At 38.6% G+C, this 22,900-nt stretch overlaps 1 protein-coding gene across 3 annotated transcripts in view; it reads right to left on the bottom strand.

The window, feature by feature from the left end:
- ABCC4 (ATP binding cassette subfamily C member 4) overlaps positions 1–22,900 on the bottom strand; it is a 149,464-nt gene that overhangs the window by 91,356 nt on the left and 35,208 nt on the right. For all 3 annotated transcript variants that reach the window (XM_035319247.1, XM_035319254.1, XM_035319259.1), the window contains 8 exons: positions 22,682–22,776; positions 22,493–22,579; positions 12,264–12,360; positions 11,013–11,228; positions 9,023–9,163; positions 7,657–7,694; positions 7,203–7,303; positions 4,040–4,186 (listed from right to left, as the gene is read on the bottom strand). In XM_035319247.1, the coding sequence (XP_035175138.1) occupies positions 4,040–4,186; positions 7,203–7,303; positions 7,657–7,694; positions 9,023–9,163; positions 11,013–11,228; positions 12,264–12,360; positions 22,493–22,579; positions 22,682–22,776 (922 nt within the window). The remainder of the gene's footprint in view (positions 1–4,039; positions 4,187–7,202; positions 7,304–7,656; positions 7,695–9,022; positions 9,164–11,012; positions 11,229–12,263; positions 12,361–22,492; positions 22,580–22,681; positions 22,777–22,900) is intronic.

The following is a 22,900-nucleotide window of genomic DNA, read 5'->3' as shown; positions in this document are numbered from 1 at the left end:
AAAAAGAAAAAGAAAAAGAAAAAGAAAAAGAAAAAGAAAAAGAAAAAAGAAAAAAGAAAAAGAAAAAAGAAAAAGAAAAAAGAAAAAAGTTGCTAATTTTGCTAATTTAACAGATAGGGGACAACCGTCACACAATTCAGTGTTTTCTGTTTCTAGGAAGGCCAGAATGCTGTAATGCCTGCCAAAATATTTCTCCTCCTTCCATGAACTGTCAGAATGAATAGTTTGGAGAGACAAATTAAAAAAAGAAAAGGGGGGGAAAAAAAGAGCAAAAGCTTTCATATGCATTTCTGTAGTGGTTCTGGTTCAATTTGAATTTTAGACAGATCTCTAGAGGGGGAAGAGATCCCTATTTTATCTGAACAAATTCATGCATATCATTCATTCATTCATTCTTGTAGCACCCATCAGCACAGCAGCAGCAGGTTTCAGTTTCCTAAACTCAATGCAATTCAAAATTACTCACAATCTCCACTAAAACTACCACTGCCGAAAGTGATGCAGTTATACATTAGCATTCCTTCTCTAAAGAAATCTCTGTCTCCAAATCCCAGAAAAGAACAATTTATTTACAAGCTAAGCAAGTAATCTTGAATCAAATCCTGAAGCTTGACAAAACTAGGATCTTCAACACTATCAATAAGAAACTAATTTTAAAAGAAGGAACTCCCAATTCAACAGTTATTGCTACTGAAGTCCTGGTCCCTTTTACCTGGCCTTCTATCAAATTCATTTTAAAACGATGCAAACATTTTGAAAAAGAAATGCCAGGAATAACATCTGAAGTCTCCTTGGCTGGACCAAAGCATCAGACCCTTTAGGGTTATCTGACTTTTGGCCACTAATTACAAAGCCAACAAAGATCCTGAACTCAGCATTACAAGAGGCCAACAAGCTTACCATGTAAAAGAGAAAATATTATTCTTGCAGACAATGAGGATAACAGAACAGAATCACACTACACTGCTTGATGTAGAGGCTGAAAATCCATTCCTCAAAGATCATCTCTAAAAACATAACAGATAAATTTTGTTAGCCTTCTAACAAGCTGCTGTAATGCTAGACTGGGATAAAACAGATCATGCTGCCCTCTTGTGCTAGACTTGCACAGAAATCAACCCCTTTATTCCTGCAAGTGGCACACGAAGAGGAATATATAAAGCATTCACTATGAAGTGGAAAACGTCCACATTTTCCTCCTTACAGACACTATGACACGCATGCAATTCCCTTACTGGGATTTGGACAGAAGAGCAAAGGAAGTTTCAAAAGAAAATCAACTTCTACACTCCAGAGGAGAAAGTAAACAAGTTCTGTTGTCTGACGGGATAAATCCTAAAATACTGCCACGTAATCTAAAACTTCCCATCAAGCTTTCACTATAGCTGTTTAAGTGGTGCTGTACAGATATCTCTGGATAAATTTGAATTTCAGTCATAAATATCTGAATCCTGAATAACAGCATAAGCTTTGGTCACTTCAGATTATCAGTTCCACAGGGTCAGGTTAACTGGTTAAGAAAGAAACGTTTATTAACAAGGTTCTTCTAACGCAAACCACTCTTAAAGAAGTCATGCCTAACTGTTTACAGATCTATGCCAAATTACAGAAAGGTGAAACCCATGTACATAAAACTATTGTTGGGTGGCAAGGAAAAAAGGAGAGGGGTCCTCATATCCTGTACATTTTGTGCTATATAATATAAATTCCTAAAAATACATCTGAATTCTTACACTGTCTGAGTAAGACACTCGTTACTATTCCCTTTACAGGCCTCTCTATATATTGCTAATGCAATTTATAAAGAGAAATCTTGGACTCATGCCTAAACTGATTCAAAATGCTTTTTTTTTTTTTTTTTAAGAAATAAGTCATTTCATTTATTCACCACGACTGATTGGATCTACACTGTTGGGAGTTGACAGACATGTCATGATTCACCACGTATTTCCATTTCCTCATGTCGACTCCCTGATGCTGCTCATCAGTCTGCTTCCCCAGTAAGAACTATCTAGAGCTCGAGATGTCTATTAATTTCTTTCCTTCCTCAACTCTGGAAATGGATCACTGTGTATTCAAAATATTGACTACGGCACTTTTAATTGCAGATTATTTCCGGAGAAATAAAACAGCAAAAGTCAGTTCGGCAAATGCTCCTGCAGTCATTTTAGAGACTTCACACACATAGTGAGAACACACTGGATGCTTAAATGACAGATCTGTCACTACGGTATCAGCTTTGCTAATATGCGATATGCTAACTAACAGCTTGGGTTGGCTATTACAATCAAAACGCTACGAAAAGGCTTTAGTAATTTCAATTTCTTTTCAGTATGTCTTTCACAGTATGGCATCTTCAAGAAGAAAATAAGAAATGAAAGAAAAATGGCTCGTACTTCAACAAACCTTACCCCAATGCAAATAGTATCTGAAGGTCTAAAAGAAGATAAATACACAGTAAAAACAAAAAACTAACTCCTAAATCAGCTGGTAAAACAAAGATGTTCAAAGAGAATTCAGAATTGCTACATACTGCAGTTCGGAACAAGAGCATCAAGTCTCCCATGTAATCTTTTTCCCTTTCCTTCTTTCCTTTTTCAAAGATCTATAGATCAGAACAGCTGTACCTTTGCATGCTACCATGACTAAAAGAAAGATGAAGGAAAAGAAATCTATACACAGTGAAGTTAATCTTCTATTATAAAATACCTTCTGATAAAGAGAAGCACGTATCACCAAGTCATGACAGTGTGTGAATACCAGCGATAGGCAGGTTGTATGAATGCCACTCTTTTACAAAGCGCTGCTAATTTGAGCTTCACAGTATGTTACAAAGCAAGCCATTTCTTATTGCTCTGCATTGTCCCCGATGTTTACTCTATAGCTCTGACTTCATTTGCTACAATGAGCCAGGTTTTGGGGCATTCTTACAAGATGATTATGTGTTGCCTCAAAAATACAGTTACTGCACGCTGCATACAAAGACGTAAGAGGAAAAAGGATAAACCCTGCACGTCTGACATCAAACCCCATTAGTCCTACAATTTCTTGTGATGTATATGCTCTCACTAGCTCTACACTAACCTGCCTCCTGAGCTTACAGCTTTACTTCTAACCCCTTGCAGCTGCCTTCAATTTACACTACCACAGACTCACAGTACAAGCAGGCCATATAACACAGCCTGAAACTTGTGCAGTTGTACGTTTTTATTTTTATTTTTAAGGGGGGAAACTATGCATGTTTCCTTCATCATATTGTAGACCTGAACCTTTTCTCCACATGAATATTTTTCCTGAAAATATTCCTCATCTCTCTGAAACAATAAAGCCATCCCTATATACCCTTACAGCTATTAAACAGCTTCTGGAAGTACGAGATCAGGCAAAGGTTCTTTTTCTTCAAGAGAATGAAGGCCAGAAGGCACATCAGATTTCTGTTTCTCATGTAACACCAGCCATTAAATCAGCACCACCGCACTTCCCCAGCGCTCTTCACTCTGCTCCAGCTTTTTTCTCTTCTTTCTTTTGAAGAACTGGATTACAGTCTTAAATTGCATTCTTTACACTGTTGCCTACTATGGAAGGACACCAAGCTACACAGTTTCTCAACAGCTGCCAGTTACCACACTTGCTTAAAATTATTATTAAAAAAGGGCAAATAACTGTTGGGGTCAAGCTTTCAAAGAGAAGCACAAGAAAGGCTTCTCCACAAAGTACGTGCATAGACATTGAGGATTTCAAAGAGAGACCTTTGTTAACTCAATCAGATCATCACCAACTAGCAATTGGTGCTACTAACAACTAGCAGTTCGATGTACAACACCAAAGCCACGGTTTTGGAAAGAATAAGATCAACTATCCATAAGCAGTTAACATCCTGACATTTCAATTAAAAAATAGCACACTAGGTTTTATTTAAAAGAAGCAAACACCACAAAGGTGCAAAAATACTTTAAATTCATAACTGCCGGAAATAGCATATTTAACATAATCAATGAGGTACATTAAATGATAAGGGTTTTTTGACTATTAAACTTACCAATAGGATTTCTGTCAAAAAACAAGACAGGAGCTTTCAGAATGGCTTGAAACATTTTGTTGTGCAAAGTCTGACCAGAATTAACAAGAACTTGAAACACCAGAAGACTTCTTATTATGCCAAACAGTATTGTAGCCACCGTTAAACCTGAAATTAAAAATAAAACACAACAGAGCATTCATACAGATATCCATCTTTCACAAGCACATTCCAAAATAAAACTGAACTAAAACCTGATTTTGTTGGCTTCTGCAATAGCAATTCTTGCAATAGCAAGAATCCAAAAGGTAAGCCTAGAGACTCAGACTGAGTGCTGAACACAGGTTCTTTGTATATGTCACAAGCTTCAGTTAGTGTCCTATCATCAATTTAAACAATTTATCTTTTTCTGTTTGAAAGAATCAGCACTTTATGGAAATGCAGGAAACATCTGTTAACCCACAAAATAAATCTGCATTATAACCGTCTGCAGAACAGCTCGGCTAAGAAATTCATTTCACAGTGCCATGTATAATTGTGGCTCGCAGAGGTCACTGTGAAGATTCAACACTTGCCAGCAGGTATTAACCAAGTAATATACACATGGCTATTTAGAGACAACCCTGAGTTATTCTCAATCAGCCCAAACCACTCATGCCATTCTTCCCCTTGTAAACCACATCAAATCATTTAAATTATGTGTATTTCTTTAACAGGGTAGAAGATGCATCCCTTATGCCAGGTGAAATAGAGCCCTTCTAGGGAATTGGTCTGCAGACTGTTTGTCTTTCTTCTGGGCACTCCTCCACTTACAAGACAGAGGAGCTACAGGGCAAAAGATGGAAGCGAAGAACAGTGAGATCGCTGCTGGTCTGTTTGCTGTGTGTAACCCGCAACGTGCCTGCCCAAGTTCCCAGCCGATGAAGGGCAGAGCCCAAAGGTGAACAGTGAAGGTGTTAACCTTGTATTTGGCAGGGCTGCAAGGCCTTCCAGGCTCTAGGTGATCTGCTCCAGAAACTGAACGCAGCCACCACAAGCCCAGATGCTCAGGCCTTGAGGACACCCTTAAATTAGGCTTTAACTATCAACATAACACACTGCCTGTCCTAAGGACAGGGCAAAACTGGATGCAATTCCGGAACAGCTGTAGCAATGAGAGTGAGGTTTTAAATGATACAATGCGGTTAGGTCAATGGGTCACGTACTGCTTAGAGATGTATCCTGCCAGAATTAAAGAAAAAGACCAACTACTCGGTTTGTTGCACACCACTTATTGCCTATGTTCTGCTGATGCTGTTTTTAGCAAAGCGAGAGTTTGTTTGCTTTGTTTTGACTGCTGAATCCCAGGCTGGGTACAAGAAAGCTAGCTTTACAAAATCAAGGGCACGTGCTCAATCAAGAAACCTGGGTCAGGCAAGAAGGGAGCAGAAGTACCAAGCAGGGAGACCATGGCAGAACCCATGCCCAAAAGCAGCAAGTCAGTGATGGGAGAGGAGGGAGAACATTCCCAGGACCCCTGTGTTTCTGCACAACTTCATTCAGGCCAGGAAGCCACTGGAAGTTTCTGGCTTACAGCGGATGAATCACCTGAAGACACCTAATAGCTGTTGAGAAGGGGAAGAAATGGCACTACTGTCAAGCCTTTTATCCCATCTGTCTCAGGCAGAAGGTTTTTGTTTTCCATTTTTACAAGCTTACCACCTCAACACAAGAGAGACAAAGACTCTTAGTACACTCACTTTACAGACAAGATGTGGAAGTGGCACCTCAGCTCTGACCACTGAGGTTTCACATTAACAAGAATCTTACTCTACTAAATCTGTATCTCACAGAAACAGCAAAGAAAAGGAAGGACCTACCACAGTGATTTTTTTTCAAACACTGAGAATTAGAAATGAAGTTGTTAAATTACTTTATACAGTTTCAGAAGTTATAGAAAAAGTTAAGTTAGATTATTATGTGCTCTATATTAAATTTACTGTTTTTTTTTTTCAATTTCACTTACATTTTATGCAAGTAACAATGCCTTCTCTTCAACCATTGCAAATATTTCATTGAACCATCTGAACATTTCAGCATCAAAGTTAATTTTTGCTTTTCTGTTATCTAGAATAAAATTTGCCTTAAAGGATAAAATTTTCTGCAAGGTGACTTAGGTTATATGGTCAGAGAAGGCCAAGTCTGACATCCTTCATCACACTGTGCAGTCCAGTGAACGTCTCACAAAATAAGGCATTACACACAGAAAATACAGGCCAAGTTACCCGGCTCCTACATAGTTGTTTCCCAGGCCAAGCACACCACATTGAGTTAAGTACTTAGATCACATAGCTTCCTATAAAAAATGAACGCAAAACTCCCCACCTATCATCTCACCCAGGACAGAGGTTTCTGAATACATTCAGTGCGTATGCTTCTGGTCTCCCACATTTTCTTACACCTGTCATCCATATCTCAGTCAAGAAATTACTATCCCCAGCAAAACTGTAATTCACTAAAAGTGCTAAACAGCAGAGCCTGAGAGTGTATTCCAACACATCATTTTTCTATGTCAATTTTCACTGCATTTCAGAGTAGCATTTTAACATGGTTCAGTGTTTGAAGACAAAGATCAATGCCCTTTTCCGGATATTCAGAAACATACAGCTACCTATTAGATATATTATAAATTGAAATGATTTTTCAACCCCTCGCTTTGCATACCCATCTAGGAGGCTTTTCAAAAACTGGTTCTTTTGCTAAGGCACTTCAGAAGCAATGTTGCCATGCCAAGTTTTAGAACAGCAAAGAATGAGGATCAATTTCTAATCCCTCTTGCCCATCCATATAAAGACTGTAGATTTAGCTGAGTGACCTATTAGTGCAGACAATAACCACAACTTTATGACAACTGACTTTTTGAATGCTCTGTTTCAAACTTACTTTCTAAAACCCAAGCAAAGCAAATTAAGAGCCTGCATTCAACCAATTTCTTCTGTTGCTTTTATTTATTTATTTATTCCAATAAATTTAGTCAGGAAGCAAGACTCAGGCTCCTAATCTGTTAGGACATTCATTATGCAGTTCCTGCTAGAAATCACACTTCCCCACATTGTCATTGCTTTGCACCTCTCAAAAATGTTTATTACAGTAGAATAAATAATAGATCTTTAGAACATAGACACACACGTGCATGTGTCATTACCTGCGTAAATTCCCAAATAAAATTTAAGGTCTAGATGTTCGGTCTCATTTGCTCCATTATTTCCATTTGTTGTGACATTCAGCTTTTCTTGATGATTTGCCCTGCGGAAATACAGAAGATAGCGATCATCAAATCACATTCTGCAAATATTCATGAGTATGTTTAACTGTTTCTAGATTCAACAGTGTTGAAATCTTCAGTTCAAAAGATCCCATGTACTGATGCTGTCATGCATCACGCTATGAGAAGAAGCTACTATCACAGCTTCAGCATAAAGCTTTACTTTTTCCCCACTCACAAAATGAGTAGAGATTAGAAAAGATCAAGCATATTCTGAAGTTTCCTAGAACAGTTTTTTCCCCTACCTATACAACAATGATTTCTACTTTACAAACAACTCCTTTCCTTGACTCAAAAGACAGAAATGACTGACTAGTTATTATCATTAACTTACCAGTAAGAAAGCCACCAGTCCTGGAGCACATATGCCACCTTGAATAAAAGAAGCATATACAAGAATCATTTTACAAAATGAAAAAAACATTAGAAAATTAAATTTCCTTCCTATTCTTTTATGTTCTCTGGGAAAACATCACATATTCAGAAAAGTATGCCATCCAGTCTTTCAAGACCAGCAGCAATTTGCAAAGCACATTAGAAGGTGCATTAGAATCCTCTACAAAGAAAGAAGTTACCTTAAATTACCTTACATGATAGCAAACTAAAGGAAAGCAATACACTTAAGCAAGCAAAATATAGTAGCTCTTCCTAATGTATGTTAATTGCACATTAAAGAACTCATTTTTTCAGTTCCTAAATTTGCTACTACAGATATTCCAAAATGCTTTTTGATTAACAAACTTTCTGATGTTACCAGTCCAGAAATTTGTGTTTACAGGAGATAATTACCAGAAACAGGATTGAAGGAAGATGAGAGAAAAGAGGGAGGGAAAAACTTTTACTGCCACCTTCCTTCTATGCCGAGAGGTGACTGTAAACTTATGACAGGACTATTTATCTCAAAATACACCTCTGTTCACACAAATTTAAGTTCTGGGCAGTCTATTGCAGAGATCTAATCTTGCTCAGCAACCTTTCAAACAGACTCCATTCAAGGAGAAGCAAGAAGAACATAGCATGTCTACATATACTATTTTTTACTGCCAAGACCAATCATTTCCATGAAATGAATTTGAGTTTTCTCTGCAGGAAACAGAGAGAAAGGCAACAGGCTGTCCTCACACAGCCTCCTCAGCTCACCATTTCTTTCAGTAAGTTTCAAAATTATTTTCCTTGTCTAAAAATTCTTTTACATGCTTGCTACACTCTGCATCACACACAGTATTTCACTTTCTTCTTCTTCTAAACAGTGATCCTCCTTCTAGACTTTTGTTTAACATGCATTTATCAGCAGAGCTTTTATTTTATTAATACCCCATCCTTCCATAACCAGTCAATTTCTTTGTATTTCCAGTTGAGGAAAGTATAGTTTCTTCAGATTTGTTAAATAATATTTTGTACACCTAATGCTTTTGTTCTGTATTTTCAAAAAATTAGACTGGCTTATAATTTTTGTGCTGCACTGCCAGGAGATTTATAATTTTATTGAATAATTATGACTGTTGAAATAAGGATCAGTGCAAGACATCTCAATGCTGTACAAAAACTCCATGCTGATACCTAAAAATTGACCAAGTATACAACAGAATTATTAGATAAAAGAAAATCACATTTCACATCACAATAACAAGCATACACTACATTAAAAAAAGGCAAAACCAAAATACAATCATTATTACCTGTGGTTCTCATCAACGTACCTGTGCCAAAATATTAAATACAATAAGTATAAAAATCACAAAGTAGTTTGCTCCCGCAGTGAAATATTTTCTGTAAACCTTAAAGTTTATTTTTCCCTCAGAGCGACTCTCCTCTGGCACTGCAGCCAATGCATTTTCAGCCTGAAAAAAAAGAAAGAAAGAAAGAAAAAAGAATAAAAACCATTAACCTGGCAGTTACAGATTCAGATTACGCTACTTGAAAGACATGGTTCAGAATTAGTAAACAATTAAATAATAAGATAAAGTGATTACACATATAAAAACTATCCCAAATACAGCTTTGGCAAAAAATAAAAAATAAATTAGTCTCATTGCAGTAACACTGAAAAATCTACTCTGCTAAATGACACTGGGAGGATTTTATTTTGCATTGCATCGTGGCGTGTAACCTGACTTCATTTGCAGTCAAAAATATTTACTCTAACTGCCAACACTGCTAACTACTACACCTGATTTTTTCTGTTCTTATACACTACCATCAGTCATCAGGACCCTGAAAACTAAGGCCTTGACTTGGGAAAAGATCTGTTTTCAGAGTCCAAGTGTGTATAACCTTTCCTTTTCAGAAAGGTATTAAAGTAAATAATCTTCTGCGAGTTTGCACCAAAAATCAGTCAGCACCTGCCAAAGTAACAAATTACACGTAAAGTTCTAATCACCTCCTTGCAAGTACCAACAAAGCACCTGTTAATAGGAAAAAAAAAAAAAAGACAAATATGAAATCATATTAAGCTAACAATGGACATGGAACAATAAAAGACAGAAAATAAAACAGGAATAACACAGGTAGAAGAACCTATTGAACAAAATTCTATTTTATTTGTTTTTTTTTAGAGCATATGTGATATAAAAAGTGGTGCCAGTTCAGCAGACATACAACATTTGATACTGTTGTCAGTGGACAGAGGTGTGGTATCTACAGACCCGACTCAGATGTGAAAAGAGAAATCCCAATTATGTGCTTACAGGAGAAGAGAAGCCTGTCCTGCACTTTTTTGTTTGTTTTTTTCCCCCATCCAACAACTCTACTGCTGCTAAGAAGTTTGTCAGGTTTGTGGATTTAATAGCAGAGTTGCCTGAGAAACACAAGTTAGCAGCATTTTTTTTCTTTTTCTGGGGGGTTGTCTTTCATTTTTATTATAGAAAAGAAAAATAAATAAAATATACACATAGCATAAAGATGAAAAGCATCAAGGACATGAAGATTATCTGTTCCATGGATGTAGTGCCAGCATAAGTTTAGCATGGTTATAGGGCTCCTGCACTGTTTTGTATGAATGCAGACACACCATCACAAGGTGACCTCTGGTATAAAAACATGATGGTTGTTTTTGCATGGTGCAGACCAAGAGATAACAAGGCACCTGGAAGTCAAGCTGGCACCATAAAAGCACTCTGTTTTCGATACCAGAAGAGCCAGGGAGAGCCGAGCAGTGGCAGCCCAAGATTCCTCCCTCAGGGCCTGCTCATGATCATGTGGGGTATGTTAATGCCAGCCATGCAAATGTAGACTTTGTGTGAAGCCATTGCTTCTGCACGCATTTGCCAGAGCTCAGGATTTTAGGGAAAGTATTAATTTGACCTCAGCACTGTACAAACACACAGAATCCACTCAACAACGTGGTGTTGTCCCTTTGAAGTACGCCTGCCAAAGGACAGGACGTAGGAAACACAGAAGAGTTCTTCTGGATACCAATAGGAATGGTTCCCAGAGCCAGCACAGTTGATGCTGAACCAAAACAAAGCATGCTGGGTGTGAACACAGCTGCACAGAGCTGTGGGATGCCTGCCCTCTGCAGCCCAGGTGGTAGGACTGCCAGCTAAGCACAGTGCTGGGCAGACACCACAACGAGCTCTCACCTGATAATGGCATCCCACCCTCACTGAAATTGCAGTGCAGCAGGAAAAGCCTTTATCATAGCCCAAGTCAGAAAAACACAGCCAAACAAGAACTGCAATGAGCACTCACAGGTGGTTGCTCCACCGCTCCATCTTTCATCGAGTGGACAGATGAATCCTGAGACCAGACAGAGGACTCCGAAAAGGTACGGCTGCGGGAGGCCTTCAGGTTGGGGGTTCCTGGAACTGACGGCTGTTCTGCCTCCTCATCTTTTTTCAAAAGGGAAGCAAAGTCGATGCCAGACCTCAGGAACTCTGAATAGGTACCTTTCCCCACCATTTTACCCTACAATTAATACAAGTTTTGATTATCTTCATTATCCACTTACTATAACAGACGTTTTGTACCTGTCCCTGCTGCTTCTGGAGCTCTGCAGATGCACATCCCTCCACAGAAACTGAAGTGAAGCCTCTATCAGTTCCTCACTTCGAAGAACAAAAACAAGCTCTTCACTCTCTTCCAGTCCCTTCCTGGCAGATAACCAGGCCAAAAAGCATACAAACGGACAGAAGTCCCAGCTACAGCCAGGTGAGAATTACCTCTTTGGAGAAGCTGTGGAAGACAGCCATGCAGCTTTAGGACATGCTGTTGGACCACATATGTGACCATCAGTCTTTTTAAATTACTCCAGGCTGTTTTACAGAGTCTGTGTTGCTTCCTACAGCTCTGTCACAAACTCACTTCTAGAAAAATAATGTAACTTTTAAAGACACCTGAATGGGAGGAAACAGGCAGGTAGAGTACTTTTCCACAACTTTGTGATGCATTAAAAGTAATTTGAAGTTAGTGTTGGGTTGTCACCACCCATTAAAAAAACCTCTGAAGCTCTTGCATTTCCTCCCTACCCTTGAACATCTGGTATAACTAAGTTTGGAAGGAACCAGTTTCACTGATGGACTGCTTGTTCTCAAAGCTATCTGCAACCATGTAGCTTAAAAAAGACCTTAGCTTAAACAAGAGGACTAGTTGCAGAACCAACAGAGCTCTTTATTCACATAACTGAAAAAAAAATCAAGAAGAAAAACAAAGCTTTAATTTTGTCTCAAAAGGAATAATTCTCTCACAACATAATATACATATCAAGACAAAATTAATATGTCAAAGTGCATATATATGATATAATTCAGGAGCAGATTTTTCAAGGAAGGCATTCTAAAAAGAATTCATTGGTAACTGTAAATCTTTAAAAATGGTCATCAGTAAACAGAAAATTTACAAACAAAAAATAAAAATGTTTAACTGCTTTTTTCCATTCTTAGATTATTAAAGATGGTTAGAAGGTATGTGAGGTGTGAAAGTATAGACACTGATATCACTTACATCTTTTAAGATTAGAATCTGAGTTGCAGCACGGAGATATTGCAACTGGTGAGTCACCAAAACAGATACCTTCTGATGTAAAGCCTGACAAATACATCTGCAAAGAGATGGAAAATGTTTAAATAAAAAGGCAAAAAACATTCTGATGGTTCCTAGCAACTTCTACTCAATTATACAGTGTTAAATATAAAATATAAAATAATACCCATGCATATTGGATGTCTCAAAATTATGCTCAACAAACATGCTGCTTACTCTTTACATTTTAATGGTAGGAAACAGAAAGTTCATATTTCTGTTTTGGGGTGAAAGAAAAGGAAGTATCTTAAGGATGTTTTGTTAAAATTGTATTCAACATCCTCCTAACAAATGCACATACCATAAGTTGATTGCAAAGAGGTTATTTAACAAGAATGAAACTGACAGAAAGAGAAAGGAGGGCAACATCCTGTGGACAACTATTGAAAAACACCGCCAACAGAAGTCACTTCAATGAGATGAGCTTTCAGAGCAGCTGTTAGAGCAAGTTACTGAGAGGGCTGGAGAAGCAGACAGGTCTACTGCCCTGAGCTGCATTCAGGTACATATTGGTGGGGAGGAGTAAGATCCTGAAACGTCTCTGACCTTTTCACATGAAAGCAGAGCTTACCCTCTGCTGCCTTACCTACTCACCATCCCTCACTGCACCCTCAGGGCTAGAAGTTTGGGATTTAGGGAGAGAAGTGAAGGGACTGGGAACAACAGAACCAGTCAGTAAGCGCAGTTTGGTCCCCTCTAGTTTTAGCAGAAACGCTATTTTCTTTTTTAGTGTTTTTCAGGAGGTCCTTGAAAGGCCACCAGAGCCAAAAAATAAATAAATCACAGCAGTGGAGCAGCAGTTTAGATGTGCAACACTCTACAAGCCTGCTGCTCTTTGTGTGCAACAGGGAAGGGGGGCAGCACTGACACAAGTGAACACCCAACGCTACCCAACCCTTTGAGAGGGTTCCTGCTTCTCAGCCACTCGCTTCCTTAGGAAAACAGGCAAAACTCATACTGCCAAGGGGTCAGTGAAGGTGTATGCATTAGCACTTTCCATTTGGACCAGGTAGACCAGATTTTTGAAGATCATCTCCCAGTTGTCTCAGCTCGACATGCTGTGGCTCATACTGCTGAGTGGTACTGGGGCACATGAACTTCTAGATGAAAGCAAGCTGGAAGATGCATTGCAGGAGCACACCTCATAGTTCAACTGCCAGCAGGAATGCAGCCCACAGGGCCAGATTATGGCTTGTTCAAAGCAGAACCTTCTGACATGCATGTGGGCCATGTTTCCCTTCACAGGTCCGTTCCTACTGGAGTCATTTTCTGCTATCATTACACAGGAGGGTGGCACTCAGCACAAAAGGAAAAAACAAACAAATAAACAAGCAAACAAAACCATACACTAATTCTATCTCCTCGCTCCCCCCCAAAAAACACAACCAAAACCACAGCAATCCAATAGTAAAAATTCAATAAAGAAATGCAAATAAGCAGTACTGGGAGTAAGGCAGAAAAAGAAGAGCAGCTGAATAGCAATGATACCATATTATGGTATCACCGTCTATGATACCACCGTCTCTCTTAAATTCCAGCTGTGTACCTGGTTAACTCCCTACATACAGCTCTTTTCATCTATTTATCACTCTGACAATGACTGTTAATAACCATGCATTATAACATGGTTAATACTAGTATTAATCAGAATAATTACTGGCAGAAGATGTATTACCCAGTCCCAAATAAATGGTGCAGTAACATTAAGTTAAAACCAACACTCTTACTGAGCAAGTTATCTGCCTCCTGTGCAGCATTCAAAAAGTAACCATAAACCAGTGATGCCATTCGTAAGTGATCAAGGTGTAACCATTGATCAAGACCAGGTATTTGCAGCAGCAAAGCTATTCGAGCAGCTGCAACTATTTATACACCCAACTCTTTGTGGGAGTATTATTTTGGGTGTGGCGACTGCCTACCCTTTGAGCAGTCCCTGAAAGGAGCCACCTGGGAACTGGAGCACCAGCTTAAGGCATGCAACAGAACGTAGTCTTCAACACAACCTTTCCATAGGACCGGGCAAACGTCAGAGATGCTGCAGGGTATTTAATCACCTGGTACGAAAGCTGAATATATCAGATACTCACTGTCAAGAGATCTAGCTTTCCCTTACGTAGTCCTATAGCCCATATTCATCACTGAATTTCTGCGTGCCAGATGTATGTCTAACAGCTTACTGGGACAAACTAGACCTCTACAAAATCTCAGGGCTGAAAACCTTTAAACCTTGGATCCTGAGTCACGGTGAGCCCATTCTACTTTAACTTTGCATTTGAAAAACAGAAAAAGGAAAAAAAAGTGGATTATCTCAGCATCAGAGCAGAACAATTAGCATTGTCAGAGCCGTCGGCACAGCATCCAGCATGAACTTGATCTCAGGAGAGAAGGCAAAAATGACCTCTGGGGAAAAATAAATTTCCACAGATACATCAGGTCACTCAAATGAGAATTAAAAAAAAAAAAAAAAAAAGAAAAAAAAAAAACACCACAACAACAACTCTCGATTTGATGTCTATCTGGGTAGAAAGAAACTAGCTGAAGAGTTTGTTGATAACAGATGAGTAGAAAAATTGTTGTCACAACTCACTGGCATGAGCACAGGGAGGAAAAAATCACAACAAAGAGCATATACCTCGATCTATTACTCAGTTAAACAACTCACTGCTCAGACAGCTCACTAGAAAATTTTGCCATTTAAAATACAGTATCATCAGGAAGCACTGAAGCTGCAAAACTAGTAAAATAGTAAGTATGTACTTAATGTCTGTTTCAACACATCAGGCTACTTTTGTGCTTTATGTTCTAAATTTTTAAATATATATATTCTGTCTTTGACAACAACCTCTTTTGCAATGTACAGTGAGCGTTAATTTTACAGGGTGCCACGGCTGCCGCAAAAGACTTAAATTAGGGTTCAAAGGGAAGTGATATGTGATAAAGGGCCCAGAACAAAATTCACGGCTCACTGAAATTTGTATTTGTGAAAACTTGCTATTGTCATAGAAACGAAACACAAAAAAATCCAAAACAGTCCATAAGTGATGGTGTTTTGAACTGGTTCGCTAGGGCTCAGTCTCATTCTATCTACTTTTAGAAATATTGCTGTGTGTAGAAGAAAAACAACCATCATCAAAGGCAACCAATTCTAGCTTAACCAGTGTCTCATTAATGCCCCAAAATGCCTGTATCATTTTACCTGCTGCTTAAAAACCCACAAAGTTCCCCTTCATTGTGCTGCTTCTCCATTACTCTCCCGAGGGCCATCACCTCTCAGTTACACTGGGAGTACCTTCAGTGTATTACAGCAGAACAAATTACCTCACAAAATGCTGTCATGTCATTAGATTCATTAAATACACATGCACACACAGACATACATGTGCACACAGCCAGGAGAGGTGCAGACAGTGAAGACCCAAAGGTTCTTCAGCCTTTCCAGTACAAGGAAAAGGGGGATGAAGGAAGTATGGAAGTTTCAGCCTCTATTCCAAGTAAGAATCAACTTAAAATGAAACCTTTCCTGGCATATGCTGGGTGGGCTGTTTTGCATGTTTATTTGTTTTAAGCTCAACATCAGTAATTTCAACATCCTTGACAATGTATTCCAGTGGCAAACTACCTTTACCACCAGCATTTTTTTTCTCTGAAGTCCAAGTTTGGTGTAATTTAAATCCAGCACTTCCCAATAAACCATTTTTCCTCTGTGTATAGTCCCTTTATACACGAAGCCTTCAGTTTCTCTTTCAGACTGCTATTTTTTTCCAGATAAAAACAAAACAACAACAACAAAACAAATAAAACCAACATATATTTCAAGTTTTCTCTTTTTTTTTTCTTTGACATCTCAACCTTCTTGATGGGCTACACTGGAGTCTGACGCTGGTCTACGTTCTTCTGGAAGTGCACCAAATTATTCCAGTTGAGATCTTACAGGTACAAAACACAATAGGAAGATTATTTTACCTGTTCTGCCAGATACATTTCTGGTCATAAATCCCAGGGCAGAGTTTTCTTGACAAGAGCATGACTTGCTGACTCATACTGGATTTGTGACCTTCCATAACATGCATGTCCTCTTCCACAAGACTGCTACACAGTTGATCCCTGCCTATTGTGTGTTCAGAGTGTCATACTTTGCACTTATCCCTTCTGTATGCATCTACGAACTCACAACCTTTACTCAACACTTCCCAAATCCCTGTCTCTCTCCAGAACTGTTTGAAGCATTGCCCAGTTTTCTAACACCTTAAAAATGCAACATCAACGACCACCATCATCATTCAAAGCACTGAGGACAGACTCCAGACAGCTCTCTCTAAAAATTCACTCTTCCAATTTGCCATAAACAAACAATATTTTATGTTAACAAAGCTAAGTAACGGGGTATTATGACCCATTTAAAAACCCACTGCACTTTGACAGAAAACAACTGTATAATTAAAAAAAAAATAGCTTGATCTGTGATAATGCAGGGCATGTGGCAGAAGACACTTGCTCAGGAGGGTGCCTACAACAGCACAATTGCTCCTCTAGGTAGAGGCAGCATCTTGGCACCTTCATACATGTGAATCCTCATTTGTTCTTCCTTCCGTATCAGGTTTTCCTTTCTTTGAGACAAGTTGTTCTTTAATCTTTTTTAAGTTTTTATCTCTAAGAACCAGCTTTCTTTCACCTCTGCAAAGTGTTTCTTCTTTAATGATTACACTTTCTTCCTTACTAATCTTCTTGCCTCTCCTTTTGGAAGTCCACATGCAAGTTTGACTTTATTCTAGTTAATACTTATATTGGTTTCAATGGAAATATCCACTCAAATGAAATAAAAGCACATGCAGAAGTGCTCACAGGCGTAAAGCCTTTGTTATATTAATTTGTTTACTTCATTTGCTTTCCTCTCATTTCCCTTCAAATTTAAAAAGTTTAGGAAAAACAATCCACCAACAGTTTTTTACGTTTTGAAATTACAGAATTTCAGAAAAAAAAAAAAAAAGTGATATATTTGCCAAAGACACAAACCCCACATCTACTTACACTACGCTGTTTCTATTCCTATGCTTATCTTGCTAAACATTTATTTCCATCTGATGACAAGCCCCAGCCTCCACTGGGATGACACATAAGGACAACTGTACTGACACAAAATAATGGCCCCTAAGATCCATTCTCCTGCCCCAGACACCAGGCAGCAGTGAATGGCTGGCTGAAATATATAAGCAAACGTACAATGATGCTTTCTTTCGTACACACTTCCAGCTTACAGAGACCATACGTTAGGGATTTTCTGAGACAGAGATCTTTGTGTTTAAGTAGCTCTTCATGAACTTTTCCTGCATGAATTTGTACAGCACCCTCTTGAGACCGCTTTTGTTTTGGTATTCAGAATATTCCTCCACATCTACGCCCACAGACCACTAAAGCACACAACTGCACTGGGATTCCCTAAGTGGTTTGGTTTTTTAATTTATTTTATTTTGGCTTTTATATTGTGTGACTAGAAACCAACCAAACACATTTATACGAGAAAAAAAGTAAAGCTTTACAGTTTTTGGAAAACACATAATGTACAGTGGTCACAGGTCTTTATGAAGAAAACAAGCAACATTACTGTGACATATTCAACATATAACCTGCAATAAACACAATTAAGTCCAAGGAATTCCTATTTTATCACCTACGTGTAAAGGTATAACTAACACTCTTTTAAGAACAAAAGGAAAAAGAGCTGCATTCAAGTTTGCCCAGTACTACGTTAGGGTTGTAATAACTGCTGTGATACTGGAGGCATGATGAGCATGGACCAAGTGTAAATCACACAGTGGAGTCCTTACAGATATCAATTTCAAAAGAGACTCTATGTAAAAGGGAGCTGAGGAAAATCCTCATATTTACACAACAGCTCCCTTGTATACTTGGTATTGAGGGACAAAGCACATGCCTTTAAACACATCACTAAGTACCTGCCAGGGTTGTTGTTCCTCCAACACAATGGTTCTGCCTGTAATCCCTCTACAGCAATGACTTTCTAGCTTCTGCCCGCTAGTTTTACAGAACTGATGTGTTTCACTTGCTTTGGAGGTCTACACTGCCATGGTAGCTCTTTTTCCCCAAACATTACAGGAAATTTCAAGCACAGCCCACTTTGAGGGAGATGAGACTAGAAGCATTTGCACACTCCTAAGTGTTCCAAAAAATAAACTGCTTTTAAGAGACTAAATATTCAGATCTGTACATGTAATTAAAAAAAAATCCTTTTACTCATCTTCCCTACTTCATTTTCCTCCTCCCCTCAAGCACTTCTGGGTCTGAGGTAAGAATGCACTAAGGAATTTGGGACATCTTATCCATGCACTTTACATGATGGAATTTCCTGCTCTCCTTTGCCACCAGTTCACTTCTTCCTTAACTTTTTTCTGCAATTACAAAGGACACCCGTGCTACAAATCATGCCTGCTCCCTTCTCTCTCTTGTAGAGGAACTTTCAGTTATCTCAGATAGCAAAGGAGAGACTTTCTTTCAGAATCTTTCAGAACCCCTGGCCAAGTTGCCAGGTGACTCTCGAGTCAGCCTCAACATACGGTTCAGTGATCCACTGCTCAGTTGCATGTCACAAGACCTTTGAGTTCCTACTGGAGGCTATCATCCCCTGGTACCAACATACTCCATCTGAATAAATGCTGAAGGTCAACTGCTTCGTCATTATTACTGTAATAGACAAAGTCACTGCCTAGTTCTAAATGCAAAATTGAGAGAGAAAAGACGTGTGACCTTACAACTCAAAACAGCCTGACCACACTTTCAAAACAATTTGTGCAAAACTCCCTGTGATAGTAGGAATGATACACCTGTACATACTATTCCCAAACGCGATCACAATTTTAGGTCTGATTTCCAAAGATTCCCAAACTGTCCTGCAGCTGTCTAGTCCTACAGGTGCAGAGGAGAAACTGATGGAAATCAGGCTGATCATCAACCGGGACTGGGCACGCAGCTGCTGTCACTAGAAATGATACGAGGGAAGAACAATGCCTAGAGAAGGGTATCTGTCTCAATACACTGGTGAAATAAAAATCTCACTCTTAGTAAAGTCAGCAGTACATAATTTCTGTCCAAAGGTGATCTGAAACCATACAATCTATAGAAATCTGTTTACAAAGGTGCACAGGGAGAGCAGGAAATTTCTTGGGAGTCCAAGCATGACCCAATGATGTTCTCAGAGCACCACGGGCTATTCCAAATTTTGTCATACGAGGAAATGTGCCACAGTATTTGTAGTATGTGTCTCTCATTTCACACCTGGTGGAAAAGCTAAAGGTCTCAAAATGCCATATTCCCTAAAAGTTAATGAAAATATACTACATGCATGTGTATATATACATATTTATGTATATATGTGTATACACACACACAGATAAACAAAAACAGAGCTATGCAGGTGCCCTCCTTTGTGAGAAGGCTGACCTGCATCTAGAGTTAACTGTCAGAGAACTCACGGGAAAAGAGGACACAAATAACAGAAAAATAGGGAATCTCCAGTTTATACTTTATTATGCCTCAAGGAATCTGAGCAGGAGAGAGAAATTAATTGGAAAAACAGCTTCATCTCTTCTGCCATCCATAGAACAACTTGTCTCCATTACGGATACATTTGCAAGAGACCCAGTCCCTCATTAATAATACCAGGGACTATTTTCCCATTGGAGCCATGTTACTCTCATTCTTCCTCATTTGAAAAGAATTTATCTTTTTTAAACTGTTTACTGCAGTAGCTGAACAGAACAGAGAGAAGCAGCAAACGTAATGAACCAGCCATCCACAGACCACGGCTTCAGGGAAGTGCTAGGAACATACATACCTATCTTTAAATGTAAGCAAATAGGCTAAGCGCTTCTAAAAAAAAATAAGCATTAATATAAAATTACAAAGAAAAGAAAAAAAAAAAAAAGAGCAAGTGAACTGAACAATATCCATTTCAGATTCTCATTAAGTAACCCCCAATTTCTTCCATCTTGTCCATTGTTTTACGCCTTGCGGTTTGGATTCCTGGGGGCAGTCTGTATGAAGTGGTCTCAGACATTCCTCAGCATGATGTTCTAAGAAATCATTCTTGCCCAAGCGTTCTCTTCTTCAGATTTCTAGCACTACTGAGGAAGCACTAAAGAACAAGCCCAGTCTTGTTATTCAAGGCAAGCTACCAAACATAAGATTCTCCCCACTAATGCAGCACCTTTTACAGCTGCCATGTAAGCCTCAGAAGACAACCTCCTTTAACACCTTGATCAGGGGAGGCATTTCAGTTTTCCTTGCCACTACTACTTCACACAGCCTGTTTACCCCACAAAATGCTTTTATTGTACTTTATCTGCATAGGTCAAGCTGATCTAGAGCTGAGGAAGAAGCAAATGAAAACACATGCTGCTAGGAAGAATCCTTGCCAGTTTTCCAAGTTACAAATTCATCTTATTTCTTCTCACTTCCATAGAGTTACCAGGAAAACCTACATTATGCAAACAGAGCAATGGCCTCTAACTCCTCTAAGCTCTTGCACATACAAAAATCCAGACGTGCAGTTCTGCAGCAGGAGGTAGACTCCCACTGCCACAGCTCACATAAAACAGGAAAAAAAAATAGAAGAGGCAACCCAACCTCCTTTGCATTACTGTACTTTTGTGTTTCCCTGTTAGTGAATAAACCCTCAGATGTAAGGGAGAGACAGACAGACAGCCTAGGCATGCTCACTTTCAGAGCACTGCACAGACACATTCAGAAGCTGAAGCTGTCAAGTGATGCTGTACAAAAACAGAAGCAGCAGCTAAAGCTCAGATAGCTTCAACAGGCACTAAAGGAATTTGACAGAGTATAACAACTACAGAAGTAATGATGGCCATGTACCAGTTGTGGCACGTGAAAATGAACACGCATGGGATAATGAACATGAAGCCTATGCATCACAAGACTAACTCCATACAAGCTCATGGAAAGAAACAGTAGCCATTTGAACATGTCAATAAAATAAAATAAAATGCTGATGGAGTTTTAAAGGCAACTTGAGATTTGAAACTGCAAACGACAACTGGATGCACAATTTTCAAATTGAGATTCTAAAAGCTTCCCCACTGGGGAGTGAAAGAAGAAGCATGCAATGATGGTCAATGCAAATTCTACAACCACATCTTCAAGACAAGTTTTTATGATTGTCTAGGGGTGGGGAGTGGGGAACAACAGTAAAAGTAAATTAATTTATGTAGTAGAAGTGTGGAATTCAATGAAGTTTAAGTATGCTCCAGAAAATGCTTTCATTGAAGGTTTCAACCAAAGCCCTGTGAATTCAATCAATGGAAGTTTTCCCTTCCATTTTTAATAAATTCTAGATCATACCTTTTGATAGAGAGAAGAGTAGGCTATGAAGAAGCAAGGACAAAACACTGGCTGGGAATAACTGGATTATTCTTGTACTACCAATATGCTGTAGATTAGGCAGTGTGAAAGAAGAGACAGAGTAGAGGAAATTTATTGAGAAGGGAGTCTGATTTTTAATGAACACTGTCCTATTTCTTCAGAAATGGGGAAAGGTCTAATCTCTCATTTATGGTAAGCTTATGCATTCTCCTCTCCTCTATTTCTGCTCTCCACAGTCTAGTCTGCAGGCCTTATTTCCCTGTTTCACTTAAATTTCAACCAGTCAAGAACTGAAATGAAAAATCAGTCAAGAATCTAAGGGAGTTCTGGCCTTTTTTATCAGCCACTTGAAGTGCTTATTACTACAACAATAAAGCTGCAGAAAACTAAGAAGTGATTGAAAATACTGCTCTACAATGTTCTTTACTTTGTACAAATATTCATAAAACCCATTATTGATGTACGAAATATGACTTCTTTTTCTTCAAGGAAACAGCACATATTCCCTTAAGAATAAGTCTAATTCTAATATATTCAAAACTGAGCTTTACAAGACTTTAAAAAATAAATAACAGTCACACAGAAAAAAATCATACCTCTTCCAAATATATGAGAGAGAAGAAAAATAAACACAGAAAGTGAATGCATTAAAAGTTTTGTGAAGAGAACCATCTACCCAAAAATGCTTTCTCAAGTTCTTCTATTATGAATTGAAAGATAGCAAGGGTATTTTAAACAAAAATAAAGCAACAACATACTTTTCAAACAAATGTCTTCCAACTTCAGCATCTACTGCACTCAGTGGATCGTCCAAAAGATAGATGTCTGCATCTTGATACACAGCTCTACAAGGTTTAAAGAAAAGTCAGCATCACAAGGTCTTAAGCTCATTTACTTCAGTCACCAAAATCTGTCAACTTGTATATTTTAGGAACAAAAATACTAGCCTGGCCAGATTTACACGGGCCTTCTGTCCCCCACTCAGCGTAGCTCCACGATCTCCTATGACTGTTAGGTCACCATCTGCTAGTAATTCCAAGTCCTGTGAACATAAAGAACAGGCAGCAAGCATTTTTCAAATCATTTTAACCTCAAACAAACCTGGTTCAACATAACATTTTCTTATTTAAATAGTACTGTTTAAGGTATCACTTCACATTAAAATA

The sequence above is a fragment of the Oxyura jamaicensis genome, chromosome 1 (assembly GCF_011077185.1).
Source record: "Oxyura jamaicensis isolate SHBP4307 breed ruddy duck chromosome 1, BPBGC_Ojam_1.0, whole genome shotgun sequence".
NCBI classification, from domain to species: domain Eukaryota; kingdom Metazoa; phylum Chordata; class Aves; order Anseriformes; family Anatidae; genus Oxyura; species Oxyura jamaicensis.
The sequence above is the reverse complement of the archived record's forward strand: the minus strand, read 5'-3'. Positions and strand labels throughout refer to the sequence as shown.